The sequence below is a fragment of the Acyrthosiphon pisum genome, chromosome A2, assembly GCF_005508785.2.
Source record: "Acyrthosiphon pisum isolate AL4f chromosome A2, pea_aphid_22Mar2018_4r6ur, whole genome shotgun sequence".
Lineage (NCBI taxonomy): Eukaryota > Metazoa > Arthropoda > Insecta > Hemiptera > Aphididae > Acyrthosiphon > Acyrthosiphon pisum.
The window spans coordinates 36256309-36278158 of NC_042495.1; the positions used below are offsets into that span (position 1 = coordinate 36256309).

At 27.2% G+C, this 21850-nt stretch overlaps 3 protein-coding genes across 6 annotated transcripts; 1 reads left to right on the plus strand and 2 right to left on the minus strand.

Moving 5' to 3' along the window:
* The first annotated feature begins 925 nt into the window (after positions 1-925).
* ACYPI46913 (lipopolysaccharide-induced tumor necrosis factor-alpha factor homolog) lies at positions 926-16163 on the plus strand. 4 transcript variants are annotated; one of them, XM_029488965.1, is made up of 4 exons: positions 926-1290; positions 4921-5041; positions 10073-10187; positions 16009-16163. In XM_029488965.1, the coding sequence occupies exons 1-3, from the start codon at positions 1134-1136 to the stop codon at positions 10173-10175; spliced, it is 381 nt and encodes a 126-aa protein (XP_029344825.1). In that variant the 5' UTR covers positions 926-1133; the 3' UTR covers positions 10176-10187; positions 16009-16163.
* LOC115033018 (cilia- and flagella-associated protein 58-like) lies at positions 11070-19063 on the minus strand. Its single transcript, XM_029489365.1, has 8 exons — positions 18596-19063; positions 17959-18541; positions 17710-17888; positions 17404-17576; positions 13344-13506; positions 12100-12324; positions 11919-12029; positions 11070-11177 (listed from the first exon to the last, which is right to left on the minus strand). Exons 2-8 carry the CDS (start codon positions 18032-18034, stop codon positions 11070-11072), a joined length of 1035 nt encoding a protein of 344 aa, XP_029345225.1. The 5' UTR covers positions 18035-18541; positions 18596-19063.
* On the minus strand, positions 18079-21608 carry LOC100576040 (cilia- and flagella-associated protein 58-like). Its single transcript, XM_029489929.1, has 7 exons — positions 21564-21608; positions 19863-20066; positions 19642-19787; positions 19411-19582; positions 19200-19328; positions 18628-18857; positions 18079-18328 (listed from the first exon to the last, which is right to left on the minus strand). The coding sequence occupies exons 1-7, from the start codon at positions 21606-21608 to the stop codon at positions 18079-18081; spliced, it is 1176 nt and encodes a 391-aa protein (XP_029345789.1).
* Positions 21609-21850: the final 242 nt, after the last annotated feature.

Sequence of the window (21850 nt, forward strand, 5' to 3'; positions counted from 1 at the left end):
TTGGAGTGTGCTCAATGAGTCTGAAAGAATTATATTGTTTTTATAAATATTCAAATGATGATCGAGTATGTGTTCCACTGACTTGAGGATTGCTAAGACTTTTGTTGTATAGATGGAACTACTTTCAGGAAGTTTAAAACTGGTGGTGGGGTATTTGTTTACACCTAAATTATATTTAAGTTCATCTTATTATTTAACGGGTGGAGTTTTCTAACAATATAGTTTTTGACTTATTACCTATTTTTTTAGAACTAAATGAATATTTTTTTTCTTAATGTATAATATATTACTATATACAACAGTAGCCTATAGCATTGATTAAATATACTTATATTTAATCAATGGCTGTAGGTATTTAAATAAAAATCACAAACTTTATTCAATAGATACCTACTAAATAATTTGTTTAAACTCTAAAGTACAATATTCTATCGGAATAGCTAAACGGTACTACGTAAGTAGTAAACATGAGGTTATTAAATAATTTCTTTTACCCGAAAAATGATCTTTCACCAAAATATTCATAATTTAATTGCATTGATCGCTTCGCTCAGAATTCAAAGATACCTACTTAATAAATTATAAAAACGTCAGGGGTCGTGTGAAGTTTATCATATAATTTATATATAAATATATTATTTACTTAAGTACCTATAATTATATTATAATATTTAATACTTCTTGTTATTTTGTTATTTAATAGATAACAATAATATGCAATTATTAACCACGGTTTTATAATCTCGATGTTTGTTATGAATTGAAAATGAATCTTATTTAATACTTAATAGATACTTACCATTTCATATGTGCTTACCTACATCTATCTATCGTCATTATGTAATTTGTATGAACATAGTTATTACAGTTGTTATTTATCTTATCTGTACGATTTGCACTTGTGTACATATAAGTTGTCGTTCGTAGTTAAATTGACATTTAAAACTCGAGTGTTTTGTAGCTCTTAAAAACTTGTCATGTTCACCTTAAAAAAGTTGATGAATGCATTACCTAGGATACTAATACGATCAGTCGTATACAGAAAATTCTGTTACAGGTATTAAACGCTTCAGTGTTTTACAAAATCTTATATAATTATACACTTTTTACCATAAAATACGCCGAAACCAACCATGGATCCTAATAATTCAAAAATTCTACCAAGGGAAAACACCCCCCCACCGCCATATGCTGAAAGCCCAGGAATATTTCCAGCAACTTTGTTGTACACTAATGATCACACGACACAGCAGCAACATTTTATACCTGCGAGTATAATAATAAGACCAAGTATGTACCTATTTTACGAGTTTCTAAAATTTAACAAATAGCAAAATTGATTAGAAAGTAACATTATTAATAATATATTATTACTGTGTATAGTCTTAATAGTGTTATAAATAATTTTCATATTGAAAACAGCTAGTTAGCATTGTTAAAAAAAATAATTTTATTAGAACGCTTTTTCTTGTAATAAAAGATTATAAGCTTATAACAAATAATAATCTTAACGGAGTTTTTAATTATGATTATGGTTATTTGGAGTTTTTGGTGGAAGGAGACACTTTGGTGGACACTGGGAACCTCCTTCCATAAAATCAAGCCCGGATTAAGGGGGGGGGTCTAGGGGGGCCATGGCCCCCCGGGCCTTGATAGTTAGAATTTATTTGGGGGCCTCAAATTTGTCCATTAATTTTTCGTTATAGGATATAACACTGCATAAATCACATAAAAAAATCAATGATCATTTAGAGAGGAAAAAGCTTGTAAATTATAACTTATAAATAAAGTAATACATTATTCATTATTTATTGCTATGTTTCTAACACATATATATATTTATTATAACAGGTTCTAATATTAAAATATAATATATACATTATTTTTATTTTCGTACAGGGCCTCACTTAAAACTTTGGCTCATTGGCCTCAAAATGTTCTAATCCGGGCTTGCATATAAAGTCAACATGTCAAAAATTTATAATTAAATCACTTTTACTTATTGTATTTACCATAATATACAGATTGTAAATATGTATATTGTGTATATGATATAAATAATATAAATAAACTAGCTGAATTACCCGTCGTTGCCGGGTTTAAGTATAAAAATTTTTGTAATCTGGCAATATTAAATATTGTTTATTCTATTTAAATAAAATTTAATTAAGATTGTTGAAATAATATTTTATACAATATATTAGTTGTTAAGACAATTATTTTATTAATATCATAACCTATTCTATTAGTTATAGCTATTTAGAACGTAGCTTCGTTTGCGATAAGTTTTAGCAGTGAAGGTTTAAAATAAATGTTTTTTTTTTGTTTTGTTTTTTTATTAGCTTCTTGTATAGGTACAAATATAGCTCAGCAATTATAGAAATACAATTAAAGATAATAAATATGTGCGATATAAATTACATAATACAAAATGTTTACAAAGAAAGGATAAAAAACAAGAGAATAAAAATTAGATACTAAAGCCAGCCTCCAAAATAAATGTTATGACTTGAATTATGGCTATTTCAGAATTAGAATTAAGAATAGAAAAAAGGTTAGGGGTGATATTAAGAGCATTTAGAGAGTTGAGCAAAATGGTGCGTTTAAAGTGCAAAGAAGGACATTCGAAAAGAATGTGTGATATATCACAAAGACTTTCTGTTAAATGTAAGGTGCAGAATGGAGAGTCATTTAAATCCAATTTGTATGCATGGACAGGTAAGAGTGTGTGACCTGAGCGTAGGGGATTAAATTGTACAATGGTTGATCTGGATAGATGGAGGTTGTTAAACCAGGTTTTAAGAGGAATTGAAGGAATAATATGTTTATATCTGGCGGCGAATTCTGCTGGGAGATTTGCCCACTGGGAGGCCCAGAGGTGTTTTATGTGGTGACGTATGAAAGGAGTGAAGTCAGTATGAGTATTAAGTTGAACGTAGATTTGGCAAGACTATCGGCGACCGCATTACCATAAATCCCTATGTGGCTTGGGATCCACAGAAATTGTATGGAGTAATTTGACTGGTGAAGTATGAGGGTAATTTGTTTAATGCGAAGCACAAGAGGGAGAAGGTGGGGGTTAAAGGGGTTGGATTTGAGAGCAAGTAGGCAAGACATGGAGTCGGAGGCTATTAGGTAGTTGTTCGGAGCAATGTTAGAGATAAATGTTAGCGCTTCAATGATGGCGAAACATTCCGCGGTGAAGGAGGAAGACGAAGGGGGTAAATTGTTTGTGAAAGATATGTTCAATTCGGGAATATAAAATGCATAACCTACAGAGAGGGGAGAGACTGATCCGCGTCAGTATATACCGTAATGTAGTTGCAGAAATTAATATTGAGATATTCTGAGAATATTTTGTTTGTCATAGAGTGAGTCATGATTTTTAGTTCATTAGAAGATAGGGAAGAGAAATTGTTTTCAGTTTGGACAGATGATGAATATAATAGGGATTCGTAAGAATGTTCATAAAGCGGGAGCTTGGTTGATTTCATAATAAATTTATCAAAATTAGAAAGGGCGTTTTAAGGGCCAGGTTTTGAAGCATAATAGCATGATTAAGGGACTTATCGGGCGTAAATATAACCATATCATCAGCGTATATGAAAATAAATGTTTTACTAATAGTTATTCAAAATATTATCTACAAAACTTCTTTGTAGACAATATTCTAAATTCTTCGCTGATTTATTAGTACCTTGGAGTCAAGATCACCAAGCAACTGGATGGACTTACACGTGAGAAAGCTACGTAGAACTGCCCTTGGGAAAACCAGTTTTCTCGCAAGTCTATTCCCGGAAATTTGTGAGTCTGGCATTGAGACTTGTTTATAGTTATGCAAAGCAGACTCTGAGGGGAATCTGTAATCGTTTAAATTCAAATGGAAGATCGTTTGGAATTAAAGGAATTCGTGGTACGAGTACAGTTTCCCCTTTCGCACATCTAGTTAAAATTGTGGCTTCCACTATATTTTGATGTAAGGCTTTGACTTTAAGCCTGGTCCCGTTGCACAGTTTAGGTGGTTTCAAATCTCACAACAGCATAATAGGTGTACCCACCCGTAGAATCAGCATATGGTACACATGTGGTGGAGGTAGATGTGGAATGATCGGCGTCGGGCTTATTACGACCAAAATATATTTCCATACTTTTACCGTGAAAACAACTACGCGATTAAAGAACCTGCAAACGTGCGTAATTTTTGTTCGTTTAGATCAATAAGTGAAAGTGAATTAAACATACTTTCTGTGGTCTGACACCTTTTCTATGTCCTAGAACTGTAGACAAATCACATTTTTAATTGAAGGTGTTTCCGAACAAACACATATGAACGCCAACGAATACATGTACATCCATTAAAATCGGACTTCAGGAAGCATCCTTAATTTACCTATTTAATTTATTTTAATTTTGAACATCCTTTTTTAGTGAATGTCTACGTCATGAAACAAAACTGCTGACCCAATTTCCTAGTTATAGCTACAGCGATTTCCGCTAGTCGGTTTTTTCTATTTTTACACTTTTCAACCTTTTTAACCCCCTATAGGTTAGGGATTTCCAAAAATCCTTTCTAAGCGGACGCCTACATCATAATAGCTATCTGTATGCCAATTTTCAGCCCGATCCGTCCAATGGTTTGAGCTGTACGTTGATAGCACAGTCAGTCAGCTTACTGTTTTATATAATATACAGATACAGATAATAAAAGAATGGCAATTGGAGTGTATATACTTATATATTTTTATTTTTTGATAAAGTAAAATGAAAACAGTTTCTACGGAGTCCTGGTTTACGATAGTTATAATATCCAATTATATTATATAATGTGGATTTCCAAAATTTTTTTTCAGTCGAACGAAGAGCTGATTGCTTTAATAAATAATAATAATAATAATAATATTGCATGTGTATTATTTCTAGTTTTGGGTCCAAATCCAGTCCATATGTTTTGTCCGACGTGCCGTAATTATATAATTACCGAAATCGATGAATCTCCGACAAACGAAGCATATTTATGTTGCATGCTAATGTTTATTGTAGGGTATGTATATAATAATATATTAAAACACAATATGATTTTATTCGTTTGTTCTAATGTCAGTTATATACCTACTATAGTGATATAGTTTTTTTGTATACCACCGTTTGGTATATTATTACCAATATTATTATATATTACATAAATATATATTATTTTATAACTACCTATTTAATGATCCTGTTTGTAACAAATTTTTTTTTATTATAATTTATAGTTTAAAATTAATATTGTGTTACCATTTATGAAACAAGTGGATGGGTGTACTACTATGTTTCTATAGTAATACCTATATGGGTTGACCGACTTTTTGAGTGCTCTTTATGTTTTTAGTTCAGTTTTGTGGCTCTAATATTTTGAATAATGATGCTTTGTACACTTATAATATTTTTCGACTATTGCTATTGATAACTTTGTAAGTACGGTTGTTGGTTGAAGTTTTCTTTTTGTTATTAAATAATATTATTATTGTAGTGCGTGTACTCAATTTTAATTTGATTATATTATACATTATCTACGTGTGTGTGTAAAGATTGAATTTTTGTAAAATATTTGGACTGTGTAAAGTGATTGACAGTTTGAGTTTGTTATTTTATTAGTTTTATAATCAATCCAGCATATTTAATTATTTACAGCCAATTTAAAAAAATATAAAAATATAATTGTAAGTTATACGATATTTCCCTTAATTTTAAACAAATAGGTAGACAGAACAATATTACAAAAAAAAGATTATTTTTGATTTAAGGACTTTCAGATTTGAGGATTTATTATTATTTATACGCCTATACTTATTAGTTAATTTATAATATACTAGCTGCCCGACCTTCCTCTGGAAGAAATTATTTTTTTTATAATTTAATTTAAAAACATATGACTATTTTTTGGCCATACAAATAATATAATATTATATTTACATATTGTAGTTATTGTTATTGCTAATTTCTGCATTTTTGCTAAATTATGTATCTTATATTTTGAATTCAACCACTGGAGTGGTAAATTTTATTCTATTTATTATAGAATAGAGATAAGGTAGGAAAAAATATAACAATAAATTATTTATTCAATGAATAATATATATTTCAAATGGAAAAATGCAAGTGCAAACAAATAAATAAATAATTAATAATAATAATAATAACAATAATAATAATAAATAAACAAACCGGTTTCCTTCGTCTCCAAAATCAAGTTAGATTCTTATGTATACAGATTATATATAAAATATTTATTCAGTGTTAGTAATATCAAATATTTTGTGCTCGTATATTTTTAATAATTTTCAATGCTTTATAATATTAAGATTTTTAAAAGAGTGGTTTGGGACAATTGATTTTATATTTAAATTAATAAACATATATTTGATAGGTATCTACACCAGAAATCAATTTTAATTTGTTATATCATGTTTTAATCTGTTTGGAAAAAATTATAAGCCAATTAAAGTGAAGCTATAATATATTAATAAGTTATTATAATATATTTAAAATTATATAATAAAAAAGTTGTATGATTATATCTGATTAAAAGTGGATTTAAGTAGCTTTAATATTGTGTATAATATTATACTTACTGTATTCTTTGTTTGGAATTAAGATTTTAATACTTTATGATAAGAGAGCTCAGAAAAATTAAATTAAACAAGTCACATTAGAACTTAAAAGTTTTATTTGATCTGAATATAATCTCACGTAAGCATAAAAATATCATAAACATAAAAAAATAGATTATACAACAGAACTAAAACAAAAATAAAGTTTTAGTGTTCTACTAAACATGTTGTGTGAACACCACATTATTGTCAAAGCAGAATAATATAGAGTAATATATTTATTCGTTCTTTGAAGAAGTTTTGGTTTCTGAATAGACTGATAGAGCTATATGTTTTACGATATTGTGTTTTTGTTTGTGTCTGTCAATAGGCTGTAGTATACATTATATTGTACAATATAATATTGTTTTATTATTGTCTTAGAGAAACATATTTCGATTTAAGTATTTATATTAGCAAATTTCTTTGTTGGGTCGATTGATTTTAGAACGCGATAATTGTATCATTGTGTTGCAGACTTGGGTAAAATACTTTTTAAAAGTATTTCAAATACATATTCCGAATACTTTATGATAATAATATTCCTAAGTATTTGGAATACTTTACAAAAAGTATTCCAAATATTTTTCGAATACTTTTTTAGTAGATTTAGATTTCAATAGCAAAAATATTATTTTTTAATTCTGTGTTTATAAATGAACATTATTATAATCTCGATAATTCACTCCTATCTGGCTATCTATTAGTTATAAATTATATTTAAATTAATATAATTAATAATTAATAATTAGTAATATATAAGAGTATACCTATATAAGAAAAAAAGTATTCCTAATACTGTACTCAGAATACTTGTAAAAAATATTCAAAATACCGTATTAAACACTTTAAAAAAAAGTATTTAAAAAGTATTCGGAATACATAAATCGAATACAGTATTCCAAATATACTGTGTTCGGAATACTACCCAAGTCTGTTGTATTGAAATACACTATCCTATATAGGTAGGTACAAAGTAAAATATTTAACAGTAGGTTTAATAATAATGACTACTTAATAAGATATTTTGTTATTTTGAAAAAAAAATTGAAAATATAACTGCCTGTTATAGGGATCAACTTTTATTTTATGTATTGAGTCATATTACAAATACCACAATCCGAAATCAACGCAAAAGAAAAATAAACAATATACTTTAAGTCGTTAACTTATGGTATTAATAATAACTAATAAGTGCGATTGCTCTGTTTGGTAATTATAGAAAGAATAAAGGCTGTGAGAAATTTTGCCACGACACTATATATTTTTACTGTCCACTTTTTATATATTATTTTGATTTTACTTTTTGAAAATATTTATAAATTAATGCTATTTTACATAGTAAGCTATTAGATTAAGCTAAGACATATTTAATCATAATTACATATAATATTCCCAGGTACCTAAATCTATTGTAATGATCTGTGACTTGTGAGGTGCCATTAAAATATGTATACCACAAACAAAATAGTCGTGTACCATCACCTCTTACATATTTGCAACTTCTATCATTCAATTTTTTTTCTATAATACCTACTCATTTAAATACAACCCATTGGTATATAATATTCAGTCATTAAACTAATACATGGTTCAACTAATAAAAACGAATAAATAAGCGAGCTTATATTAGGGAGAGGGGGACTCTGCAGTGTCAGTTTTTTTGAAGATAAAATAGATACAAAGTTAAAATAAATATAATAATAAATCTACAGTATTTCAATTAATTGGAAAGTCGTAGATCTAATTTGATATATAATGTAGATATTCTAGTACCTACTAATGGCCTCCCTTTCATAAAGGTTTAAAATAAAATGTTCAAAAACGCTTAAAATATTTTTTTGGTTTTTATAAAATTCAAAAATAGCCATTTTATAGAATTATCTATTTATAAATGGAGGAAAACACAATTTTAAAATTGGTTGAATTTTGAATGAATGAAAGTAACTTATATTTTCGAAAATACAGCATAATATAATTATATAAAATTGTATTGATTCCACACTTTTATAATTAATGCTAATAAAGATCATACTATTCGATGAAATTGTATGTTATGTTTGTATTTGTTTTTATAATATTGTTCAATGTATCTACCATCAACTGCGAAAGTAAATTTTATAGGACCATGATTTTTGTAACATGACTCACACATTTTTTAATTGTAGTTCTAATTTCCGAACAAAGATCATCACCATGGGTCTATAAAATTGACTTGTGCATAGAAGTTCACGGTTGATAATAATATGGAAAAATATTCCAAAATAAAACATACAATTTCAACGAGTACTTAATTTTCTTTATCATCTATTGGATTAGCATTAGTTATCGAACTGTAGGAACCATAAAATTTAACATTTTTTGAAAATATGCTTTCATTTATCAGAATTCAACCAATTTCAAAATTATTTTTTCTCCATATTTTAAATGAGTTACTATAAAAAATGGCTATTTAAGATTTTTCTTCAGAGCAGGGTACAAAAGGGAGGCAATATTCATAATATTATTAATATATGAGTATTACCTAATTGTAATATATTATATTATTACAAAATTCGTGAGAATCTCGAGTAAACTTAAATTCTTTTTCTTATTTGGCTAGGGCACTCAATATATAAAAATATCCAAGAGCCTTCAGCGATCACCGGGTAGCCGGATGGGTAGACCGATAATCGATATTGGTGGTATCCAATAATGGTCATTTAGTGCTTCTGGATCTGGACGGTTCCATTTTCTTCCCAAAATGAGATACCATTTTCCTCCACTGTCCATTTTTCACCACAGAAAAAAGGTAGGTTTCCATTTTCTTCCACATTATTTTAGACTGAAATTATGTCTATTTTCCTCCAATATTTTAGCCAGTGTTGTAGTATTACGTTCTAAATTATAAAGATAGAGTAAGGATAGGATGATCCTAAATGTTTTAATTCTAAATAACGATAAACGTAAAAATTGCGTAACGTTTTAATTGTAAGTAACATAAAATAGAATTTTTTTTTCCAAATGCAAGCCCTGCTAGAATAATATTTTCGGTTGATACATTTAGGTATTGGCTATCGGCTATATCTATATCAGCTGTCAATTAGGCCTAATAAAGAATTGTTTTTTTTTTTTTTTATATGCATAAATTCATTAACTATTAACTATTTAACTATTTTATTATTTTATTTATTATTTATTGGAGGAAAATGGAAAGTAGAGGAAAAAGGTATCTTGTTTTTGGAGGAAAATGGCTACAGCCCTGGATATATCCCTATTATACTCACATAGTTTTATACATACATTATTCTGGAATAATTTAACTTTCATCAAATAGTGAAGTTTTGTTATATTAATATCTGACTACTACGTGTACATTTATGATTTACCTATAATGTAACCATAGGTATACCTACTTACTAAAAAAAATATTTTTCTAACTTTCTAATTTTATGTTTCAGGTGCATTATATGTTCATGTTTACCGTTCTTCATGAAATCCTGTCAAAAAGTTGACCACAGATGTCCTCAATGTGCGTCTTACTTAGGAACGCATAAACCATAAAAATTACAATAGGTACATGTTTATTGCATAAAAATTATGCTTAACAATATACAACTATTTGAAACGTATTGGAAATTTTATGATTCTATTAAAACTTCCAAGTGTATATAACTATTCAGATGTATGGTAAAAAGTTGCTTATGGCATTTTAAAATTGAATTAGATATGTTTAAAATTCAAAAAATATTTAATATTGATAATTTATATATTATTATTTTATTTTCAATAAAAATATTACACTTGTTATAATTATATATTTTGTAAAAAATCTAATGAATAGATGTACATTAATAAGTAATAAGTAATAACTAACTGAATTTCTTAAAGATTTTATATAGAGACAAACTACAGTAGGTAGGTTTATAATAATTGTATTAATAAGCTTTGTAACTACTAGAAGTTCAAAATTCATAGTTTCAAAAAATGTATGTTTCACAGAGGTTTTTTAGTCACTGAATTATATATTCCAGGTGACCCTTTAAAACTTTAAAGGGTCCTAAACAAATTCGATACCAAGAATTAAATAAAAATTCAACTTCTCACTGCTCGAAGTTTCGTGGGCCTCTTCAACAAGTCACCAATCAAGTACCTAGGTATTTCCATTGCACTTCACTTACATTTTTGTGAATTTAATACTCATTTTGTCATTTATAATAAGAAGTGTTACAAAAAAATAAAAATATTTCACAGTATAATTTTTAAAACTATTATTTTTGAATTTAATAAAATATGTTCAATTAGTTGCTTATATTAATTTGGCAAAAACGAAGTGTTAAGGAAAATATAAGCTTACTATAAAACACTCAAATTGATTTTTTCATATAAAAAGAAACTTTTCATAATTATTTATAATAAAATTACAAAAAAAATGTAAGTTCAAATAAAAGTTTTTACCTATATAGTCATATCCAAAAATTTGCTATAACTCGTAGGAGTTGAATCCGGTTTGGCTAATGCTGAAGTATTTTGGTTTTTAAGATTTATTTTCGTCACAACGCGTTTCTGAAACAGTAGCGAAAACAGTATATATTATAATGTCTTATTGAACAACTTATATTTTATGTACTTAAGTATCTTAGTATTATAGTATCTATATAAAAATATTTAATATGAACTCGACAATATTTTTTTTTTAAAAAACCTCATGAGTTTATATTTTATTACTCATCATATTAGTATAATTTGTATTATATTTTGAAACCATTGAATAAGAGTCGATGACATTTACTATATTGATACACTTATTATTGATTTCTTAAGTTGTATTATCTATTGTTTTTATGAGAATTGTCACGAAAGATTAGTAGCTTTTAAAGTACGATACAAAATAAAATTGTTTCTACTGGATGATTTTGATCGGAAGGTCATTATAAAATTACAGTTCCTTGATATATTTTTGTATAAAAAAAAAACGTATTCTTTATTTAAAAATTCTTTAAAATAATACATAGAGGCTTCTGTTCAAAAATAATAAGTTTACACTTTATTTTATTGATCATAGAAGATTATTAAATATAAATAATTTATTTTTGAATATAAATTAACCCTTGTGATTAAAAGTTTATAGCTAGTTTATAACTCCACAGATATTCACTTTATTTATATTTAAACTACCGACTATAACATTTACCGTGTTTTTGTGAATGCAATTTTGTCTATAAAGTTGCAAAAAAGAAAAACAAGAAATTTAAATCTTAAATCACAGTACAATTTGTTTTTATATAATGAATTAAAAATGATTACCAGTTCGTAATATTTATTTTTAAATTCGTTTAAGTCTTTCTTCGTTCTCTCCAAGTCAAACATGCACTCTTTTGTTGTCTGCTGACTGATAATTAATTCTCCGGATAAGCTCTAAATACATTTGTTTAATGTAAAAAATAATTAAACCATAATTGAACCGCATCACTTAAACCGACTTTACCCTCATTTTGTCGTCTTTTTTTAATAGAGTTCTTTTGATATCGTTCATTTCTTTGAAAATATCTCTGCCTGGTAGCTTAATGAATTCATCTTTCAGTTTTTCGTACCTAGTCTGCATCTCTTGGACTTGCAAATCCTTGTCGAATACTCTGGTGCATTGTTCGAGTAACCGTTTTTGAAGGATTTTCACTTTGGCAGCCATCTCGTAAGCCGGCGGATCAGTGTTCTGGACGATAACAGTGTATATTAATGTTTATTGTCATAAATACAATTATTTAACACCATTACGGCATGGCGTGGTGCCACGGGGATCTCGGTAAACTATTTGTGACAGATGACAATTATTTTGAACTGCTGCGAACATTATACATTTTCGTGTGGGCGAGCACGGGCGTTTTGAAATAATGTTTTGTCACCCTAGTCACAGCAGGTTATGACGAGTGCAGTTGTAATGGGTGTAGGTATAATGTTTTAGCGATATTGCATTGTGTTGTATTGGTAACGAAACGATATTGTCACAAATGGATTTACACAAATGAATTGATAATATGAAATAAACATTGATTATAAATTCACATCACGTTTTATTCAACCGTCGTCTGTCGACGAAACACGAGCTTGTGGAGAAATCTAAATTCATCGATTCTCACCATATATAGTTTATCTGCAATCGTCTATCATTCAACCATCGGTTTCCAAAGTGTGAGAAAGAATTTAAGAATCATAGTATGGCTCAAATTTTCTGGGTAAATGGGTAAACAGAACAGTGTCAAATTATCTGAAGCTTAAAAAATAATGGTAGCGGAGATTCGTTTTTTTTTTTAATATGACGTATCAGGATACCGAGAACTTCCTTTCCATGCCTTTCATTAATTAACCTCTTTTTGTACTTAAAGCTGTTTTTAAAATTCTGAGAAGAGAGATGAATGTATTGATTATATAAAAATCTGGATTTTTTATATCAGTACTCTATATTATTATGTCTACACGAAACATTGTCAAAAAAATGATGCTTCGATGTTCATATATTGGGGTGGTTTCTGGTAGCAAATTGAATCTAATTGGTGCATTTGAGTTGTTAAAAACTAAAATTTAAAATTTCCAGTAATTTTCCAAAACTACGGAGAAAACAAAAATTTAAAGTTATACAGCCGCCTTTGCTCAGAATTGTTTTTAAAATTATTTAATGTAATTTAATTTAAATTTAAAAAACACCACTGGAGACACATAATAGTATATTATTACTTTTAATATTCTCCAACGGTGTACGTTTGTAGGTTTGATTAACATGTCTTCTAGAGCCCGACATTTCAAACGTTCTCTGTTTAGTTTTTGCTCATATTTAAGTACTTCGCCTCTTATATCATTTATTTCTGATAGGTTTTTCATCAATAAGTTTTTTTGAACGCTAAAAATCAATACAACAAACAGTTTAAATACTAATTTAGAGTATAAACGTTGATTTTACATATTATCTATATTATCTATGAATAATAAATAGTAATAATATATACCTAAAGATATAGCTACGTGATAAATTAATTTATCTTAAATACTGTTTTCAATTAAAATTTTACGTAATACTTATTTTGCTGTTTGTCAATAAATTTTCCAATATGGTTTTCTGGTTTGAGTAGGCTTTAAAGACGAGAATATAAACATTTTACAACGAAATCAAAACAATACATATAGGTAGGTACTAAGAATAATTTTAAATAAAAAACCTTGTAGGGTTCAACAAAACAAAATAACAAATTTCCTATACAAAAAAATGCAAAATTTTTTGTAATAAAAAAATGCATTAAATTTAAAAACAACATAGGTATTAATTTCTACCCATAAACAAGCGCATATATAGACATTATACCATAGAGCTTATATTTATCACTAAAATATAAAAAAAAAATCCAACTTATTTCAACCGAATGCCTATGTACAAAAAAAAAGATTGATTCTGGTTTAATTAATGAGGAAAGTTGGTTGATAAATTGTTGTTTTTAGATTTATAATACCTATAATATTATAAATATAAATGTATTTATATAAATACGATTTCGCATTCCGTATATTAATTTATATCATTTTTTTTATTTATTTAATCTATTTTATATTTAATTTAAATATTGTCTTATCTTCTATAGCTATTTCTCATACTATACTATATCATGACTAGGTATATTATGTCCATTTTCTAAACATGAAATCTTAAATTATTTACTTATTACATTGTATAATTCAATTTATCATTTTGTCAAAATGTAACTCATTTATGCATACAGACTGTAAAAAAATTATTTTTATACAAATTATAGATTGTATGATTTAGAATTACAAGATAAACCGTAGAAAATCGCGTCCGTTCGCTCATAATTAAATAGCTACCTACACAAATAATACGCAATACGGTAGGAACCAGTATGCACATAGGTAACGAAAAATTCGCACATTCAATGCTCGTTGGGAAGGGAAAGGCGTTGAAATTTAGGACGGATAGGAGGGTAAAGCTGTGAATTTAAAAGTGCCTATAGGCGGAAAACCCCTAAATATGCCTCTGCATACAGTAATTATTCAATATTTAATAAAATAACACTTCTATAAATTGCATTATATATTAATTAGGTACGCATAGTGCATATAGACATATATTGTATACTTAAATTATGTATAAAATACGTTTGTTTAAATATATTTGCTTATTAATATGACTAACTTGAATCGAAACATTAAGTGGATAATATTATGTATTCAGATACCTCTTGTATAACAATTATAAGAACTTAATTTAAAGTTTCAATAATTTCTATTTTTATGATGTAATAAATTTATTTTATTGCCGTTATGTCTAAGAATGTGAAAAAATCCTTTTAAAATCTTTTAAATAAAAACTTTGGCGTGCTAAAAAGTGATGTATTATTATTCAGAATAAGCGATTATATTTTATTCGACGAAAACGATTATGAGCGGAGTTGCGTTTGTAATAGTGGTCACGATTTCGATAAAAATGTACGTTTTTTTATCGACTTTTTAATGCGCTTTATAAAACTGCTGGAAATCTCTGTTAAATTTCCAATTGATTGATGAGGTTACACAAACCGATGTCAGAAACATGAAACACATTATAAAAAAATATTATATTAACTGCTCCACCGAATCATAATATTATAATCTAAAAGTGCGAGAAGAAAATATCCCGCAGTGGTTGGGAACCGCGTTAGACACTCGAGAAACATTAAGCAACTGAATTTATTCGCAATTTATAATATGTCTCTATAAATTAATAAAGGCTTTTAATAATATAAAAGAATACAATCGGTGAAATTCTGAATTTGGTAGTTTTAATATTTTCGATTTACCTACAATAATCTAACAAATAAAATAAATTGGGTTTTTAACGAGTTCATACATTTTCTGAAGCAATGAATTCAAAAATGTATTAAAAAAAAAAAAAAATTGTAATCATAAAACAGAAATATATAACCGATTGGTCTATTACTGATTAGAATCTAAGACAATAGTTTTTAATAAAGGAATAATTTATTTAATTAATCGATGTTATTTTAACTGTTCAATACAATTTTTTTTTCAATATTTAGTACTTTTCAACTGTGATTATTATTGAGGTTGTAATAATTTTTATTATCTAACTGAGGACATTTTTTTCTTAAAAGTACAGTAGTTATTTTTTTTAAATGATTTTTTTATCAAAATAATATGTCACCAATCATTGTTTTGTTACTAAATAGGAAATAACGTATGATAAAAAAGATTCAACTATTCAAGTAAATAATAAAAATAAAACTAAAAAGTTTAAAAACAACCAAACAGTTGTTGATTTTCAGGTTAGGTAATTCGTTTTATTAAAAGAAAATTAATATTTTTATTACTATTTATTTTTTTTTTTTATCAGCAGGTGCTGTTTCATTGGTTGGGGAGTATTATTAGTATTATATAGTATGAAATATACGAATGTAGTATCAATAAAATGTTTTATTTTTAATTACTGATGTGATGCGACCAATACTTTTTTGTTTCAACTTTTATTTATATTACCATATTTGTTTTATTTTTATAATTTGTATATTATATATAGTAATATATTATTATATATGTTCAGTAATTAATTTATTACTTATCCATTCTTCATTTTATATCCTATCACTTATAGATGGTTCAAGTTTCATGGATTCGTGCATAGATAATATGTTTGGCCTTTATAATAATAAACAAATCAAATACCACATACCAGAGAGTCTTTGAATATAATATATTATTTATTATTTAGGCTCTCTACCACATACCTACCAGAAATATAAGAGAATTACTACAACTCATAGACATATATAATTGTATTTTTTATATATGTATATGCTACAACCAAACTTACTATATCAATTAAAAGTCATCATCTTCAATAGCAACAGGATCGACAACATTAATTTAAGTTAAGTATGTATACATTGTAAAAAATCGAATGCAAATGTGTAAATAAGACTTTCAACCTAATGCAATAGATGCCAGTGTTGGTAATTTAAATTAATAATAATAAAAAAAAAAAATCATAAATAATTGTTATCAATCAAAAAATTATAATACTTTAATTTTATACGGTAGCGGTGACAGGCGTTAATGTATTTTGATGATTTATGTTTTTTTTTAACATAAAATGTTTTTGGGCTAGGTACATTTATTTTATTTTTCTAACCGATTTTTTCCAACGCTTTGTTTATCACCATAGAAACTAATAAAATGTAAAATTTACCTAATTCCCACTATAAGTATAATATTATAATATTATATATACAATAAATTAATGGTTATTGGTTACTTATTAGTTATTAATAGGTATATTATATTAAATATAATTCATACATTTTTCTCGATGTGGAAAATGTTGAATAGCGTTCTACGTGTATGTCACACAATCACCACCTTATATAGAACGACGATTTTTATTTTAATGTACAAATTAACATTTTTAAACTAATTAAAAATGATAATAAACATAACTTTTTTTTCAAATAATCGCCATTCAAAAATCATAATAATATATTCAAGTTTTTTGTTGATATACCTATGCTAAAATGCTAAATATTTGTGCTAACCGTGCCAATATCCATAATATTGTCACACACTATTTTTTTTTATACTTTTTTTTATTGAAACTTTTGCATGTACCTATGCAATTTAATAACCGTATAATTTAATTTTGACACTGAACAGTTATAAAGCTTGGCGCTAATTCACGGCACTTGTGTGTTAGGATTAAATACATATTTAATATTTCAATCGGATAAAATACAATTACCTCAAACTCTTTACTTCCGATTTCAGCAATCTAATATCGTCAATCCTTTTATTATATTCCACTTCTCCCTTGCCTAATGTTGTTCTTAATATGTCATTAGCATCTTTTTGTCTTAATAGCTCCTCGTTGCGTTTATTCATTTGATTTATGAGTTTGTTTTTGTCTTTGTTTCCCTGTGTAAAATGTAAACTTTAACAACGTGAAAATGTATTATCAAAGTTAATGCATCGAAAACAATGTGCTTATTTATAATTTCAATGAGTTACTGTCATTCGAGCCAAATAAAAAAAAACTCATTTCACCCACTTCATCATTCTGTTTCTGAAGTTTTTCTATTTTTTTCTGCAATAATTTCAATGTCATTATCATCGACTTTTCGTCTTCATTTTTCTTCTTTAATAAATTTGACATTCCTTCCACTCGGGTCTCGTATTCGTCGATTTCTTGTTGACATTTCTGAAGTTCCTTTTCGGTTTGTTTTAATACTGTGAGACAAGTTATAGAGGATCTATAGTAAATACAGTTTAGTGTACTCACAAGCCAACGTAGATTTACCTGTATCGTTTTTCGTTAATTGCACTTCTTTGTACGCGACGTATTCCTTTTGTTGTTCGAGTTGCTGTGAAATCATTTTTATTTTATCTTTTATGTCTTCTGTTTCATCCTGAAGACAAATTAAACTAATAATGAATTAATACGACACTTAAAAAGTATTATGGCGATACAAACCTTAGCTTCAGTAAGATTTTTTGAAAACAGATTTCTTTCAGTTTTTATAGTGTGTAGGTCGTGATCTTGCTCTTTAAACTTATCACTCCATTTGTTTACTTCTTTTTTTAATTCTTGTACTTCCACTTCTTTGTGATTTAATGTCACCGAATCTTCGTGAATTTTGTGTTTTAAATTTATTATTTCTTGGTGTAACCTGTATTACATGTGTATGTGAGTTATTTTATAAAATCGACAATATTATAATAACAAATATAAATTATTATGTACTTTTCCTTATTTTTTTTCATTATAATTATATCTAAATTTAATTTATCAATATATTTTTGTGCACTGCTAAATTTTTGTTCTAAAACCCGAAATGCTGATTCTTTTATATTCATTTTTGCGATGTATACGGTTATTTGTTCTAAAAAAGAAAAATCGTTACAGAAAAATAGTACATTTTTATCGAATTATTTACCATTAACTTTAGTTATGTTTTTTTCTAGTAACTTCTTTTCTCTTTCTGTTAATTCTAACATTTTTTTAAGTTGAATATTATCTTCTTGTGATGCGTTTAAGTTTCGTTCCAAAGTAGCTACGTCGTTTTCAGAATTTTTTTTTCCCTCAGAAATTTTTTCAACCTCCTCCACAACTTCTTGTCGTTTTCTGACAGATGTTTCATGAGTAGCAATCAAACGTGTCAGTTCGGATTGAACTCTTAATAATTCATTTTCTTGATACTAATGATGAAAACCATAACAAAGTGTAAATTGTACAGTTATAGAACAATATTGTACGTGATTTATTGGACTAATGACAATATTAGCATACATTTATTTTATCTTGAAGTCTATTTATTTCTTTGACACTTTCAGTTCTCAGTTCAGTTTTAATTTTTAATTCTCTAGTTAATTTCTTTATTTGTTTATCATACGACGTATTTTTTGTGTTTAAATTGTTATTCGTAATCTAAAAAACAAAACTAATATAATATAATATATATTTAATGAAAACAGCTTTTTATTTTATATAACTTTTAGGTCTTTTAATGTTTCATTGAGTTTTTCTATATTTGATTCAGCCTTTTTGAAATTATTCTTAATGGTACCAAGTTCGGTTTTTATTTTTTCCATTTGATCGTGGTCACTTTTTATACGGTCCTCTAATTTTTCCTTTGTTTTTATTTCTTTCACTAGATTGTTACTTTGAGCCTTAAACATAATATGGAAAATAATTAATGGCGAACCAATTAATGTGGATATACTACATATACTATTTACGGTCTGCACTTACAGCTAAATCGGCTTCGAGATCTCTGACATTATACTCGGCACCGTCCAGCTCTTTTTTCAACGACTCACAAAGATTATTTAGACGCTTGTTCTCTATATCTATTCTAGTAAGTTCCCGCTTTGTTCTTGTCAACTCTAATTGGCTCGTATCACCTTGACCCATAGAAGAAAATCTGCCCAAATTCATAATAGAATTATGCGAAAAAAAAAAAAAAATTAGAGCCAAACTTACAAGCTTTCCTCTTCCATTTGCTTAGTTTTCGAATCCAGTTCAGTTTTTAAGGTCTTTATTTGTGCCAATAAATTATCGTTGGATTCTTGAATTATTTGTTCTCGAAGGTTGGAAGCGTCCAGCATACGATGTGCAGAGTTTAATTCCTACAAAAGTATAAAATGTTTAATGATTATAAATTAATTACGTAATCATTTGTGTATTGCAAATAACATTTAAACCTCTTTGAGTTTTTCCACTGTGTTTTGCTCTGATAAAATAGACTGTTTGATTTCTGGCATCAATTGCCTGTAATTGTCCATCACGCTCGTTAACGATTTTTTTTCCTCTATGCATTTTACAGATTCCTCGCCGAGTTTTTGAACAGCCGCCCACAGATGAGTGAGCGCTTCTGTGAGAGGCGGATCCGTAGCAAAATCAAGATCCTAAAATAAAATAATCATTGAATAATAAATAATACCTTTTTAGATTCTGAGCGGAGCGATGAATGTATTGGTTTTACAATGATGTGTGCTTTTATTTTTTTATTTTTTATTTTTTTTTTGTGTCTGTGTACACGAAAAGTAGTCGAAATAATACTTCGATTTTCAACTTCAGTATCTTATTCGATGGGAAAGTGAATATTGTTCCCAGTAATTTTCAAAAGCGCCGAGAAAAACAAAAAAAAATTAAGGAAAACCGGGAATTTTTACGTAAAATCGGTTTTCGACTAAATCGATTTTGGTTTTTGGTGTAACTCTAAAACAAATGACTTTCGGTATATATGAAATTTTCACTGATGTTTATATTAGCATTTTCTATACATGATAAAAATATTTAAAAAATTTTGATTTGTCTTGAACTGTTTAGGGACATTTTCAGTTTCCAATTTTTTCTATGAATGTCAATAAAATTTTTTTTGTTGGGTAAAAATTCTTGAAAATTTAATACAAGGATTCCTAATACATTGTTACAATGACATTTGAAAAATATTAAAAATATATTCTCACATTTTTTTTTTATAAACATTTATAAAGTTTAAATATTGACAAAATACAAAAAATGACGAAAATGTGCAAATTATTATATTGAGCTAGAAATTCATAAAGTTTTTATTTTTAAATCTAAGATTTGAAAATGTTATACAAAATTCCTCATAAGTTTGTCTACCTTTATCAAAAAAAAAAAAATATCTACAAAAAAGTCAAATTAAATTTGTACGAGTGGTTAAAATTTATATTTTTACAACATTTGATATTTACTCGATTTCTCATGTAAGCGATTTTCATATTTTTTTGTAATTCAATAACGAATAACTGTACATAAAAATTTCACTGAATGTTTATATTTTCATTTTCTATTCACCATAAAATTTTGAAAAATGTTTTATTAATTTTGAGCTGTTTACGAACAATTTGAAATTTAAATTTTTCTTGTATTTTTTTCTACAAATACCTATCAATCAATCAAATTGTATTTGTTCAGCTAAAAAGCTCGACAATTGAATACAAGGCTCCTGATATATTGTTACAATATAGCAGTTGAAAAATATTAAAAATACATGGCAACATTTTTTTTAATAAGCATGTAAAATAAATTTTAAATTTAATAATTATTTTGTAGTTAAAAATTTATAAAATGTTCAACTTTTATAGCTAACGATTAAAAATTTTAAACAAGATTCCACGTAAATAGGTTATATATAAATACTTTATTCAGAATTATATAATCAATAATATACTGAGTGATATCATAGGCTGACTGACCGTTTTCGCTCAGAATCGTTTTTCTTATACAATGATATTATATCATTGAATTCAAATTAAACACCATCCATTACAGTGACCCATTTGTACTCTACTGTACAGCCACTTGCCCACCTTTTTAAGGTTAAATTAAAAAAAAACAATTTGAATTGATGTGATTATATATTATATACTCACATGTTTGTATTCCGATTCGGATTTATTAGAGTTGTTGATTTCCATTGTACATGTCTTACGAATGAGCTACGATATCAGCGTAAAGAGCTCATTCCAAGTCTCACAAGACATTTCGAAGTAGTCAAGGTTACGTGCTACGTTGGCTTGATCGAATATTTTAAAAAGTTTTGAATATATTTCTCTACCTCAGCTTTTAATGGCATTCAACTGTATCTATTGCAAAACATTGTGTTGTAGCTTTTAAACATCGACACTTTTGTAGGTACCTATCTGGTGAACATTTTTTT

Excerpts from the sequence above, each read along its gene's own strand:
- ACYPI46913 (XM_029488965.1), top strand. The coding sequence starts at position 1,134 with ATGGATCCTAATAATTCAAAAATTCTACCAAGGGAAAACACCCCCCCA. Across the intron at positions 1,291-4,920 it reads GAGTATAATAATAAGACCAA|TTTTGGGTCCAAATCCAGTC; the intron begins GTATGTACCTAT and ends TATTATTTCTAG. Across the intron at positions 5,042-10,072 it reads ATGCTAATGTTTATTGTAGG|GTGCATTATATGTTCATGTT; the intron begins GTATGTATATAA and ends TTTATGTTTCAG.
- LOC115033018 (XM_029489365.1), bottom strand. The coding sequence starts at position 18,034 with ATGATTTCACAGCAACTCGAACAACAAAAGGAATACGTCGCGTACAAA. Across the intron at positions 17,577-17,709 it reads TTCAGAAACAGAATGATGAA|GGAAACAAAGACAAAAACAA; the intron begins GTGGGTGAAATG and ends CATTTTACACAG. Across the intron at positions 12,030-12,099 it reads AAAAAGACGACAAAATGAGG|AGCTTATCCGGAGAATTAAT; the intron begins GTAAAGTCGGTT and ends AAATGTATTTAG.
- LOC100576040 (XM_029489929.1), bottom strand. The coding sequence starts at position 21,608 with ATGGAAATCAACAACTCTAATAAATCCGAATCGGAATACAAACAT. Across the intron at positions 20,067-21,563 it reads CCGAATCGGAATACAAACAT|GATCTTGATTTTGCTACGGA; the intron begins GTGAGTATATAA and ends ATTTTATTTTAG. Across the intron at positions 18,329-18,627 it reads TTAACAGAAAGAGAAAAGAA|GTTACACCAAGAAATAATAA; the intron begins GTTACTAGAAAA and ends CATGTAATACAG.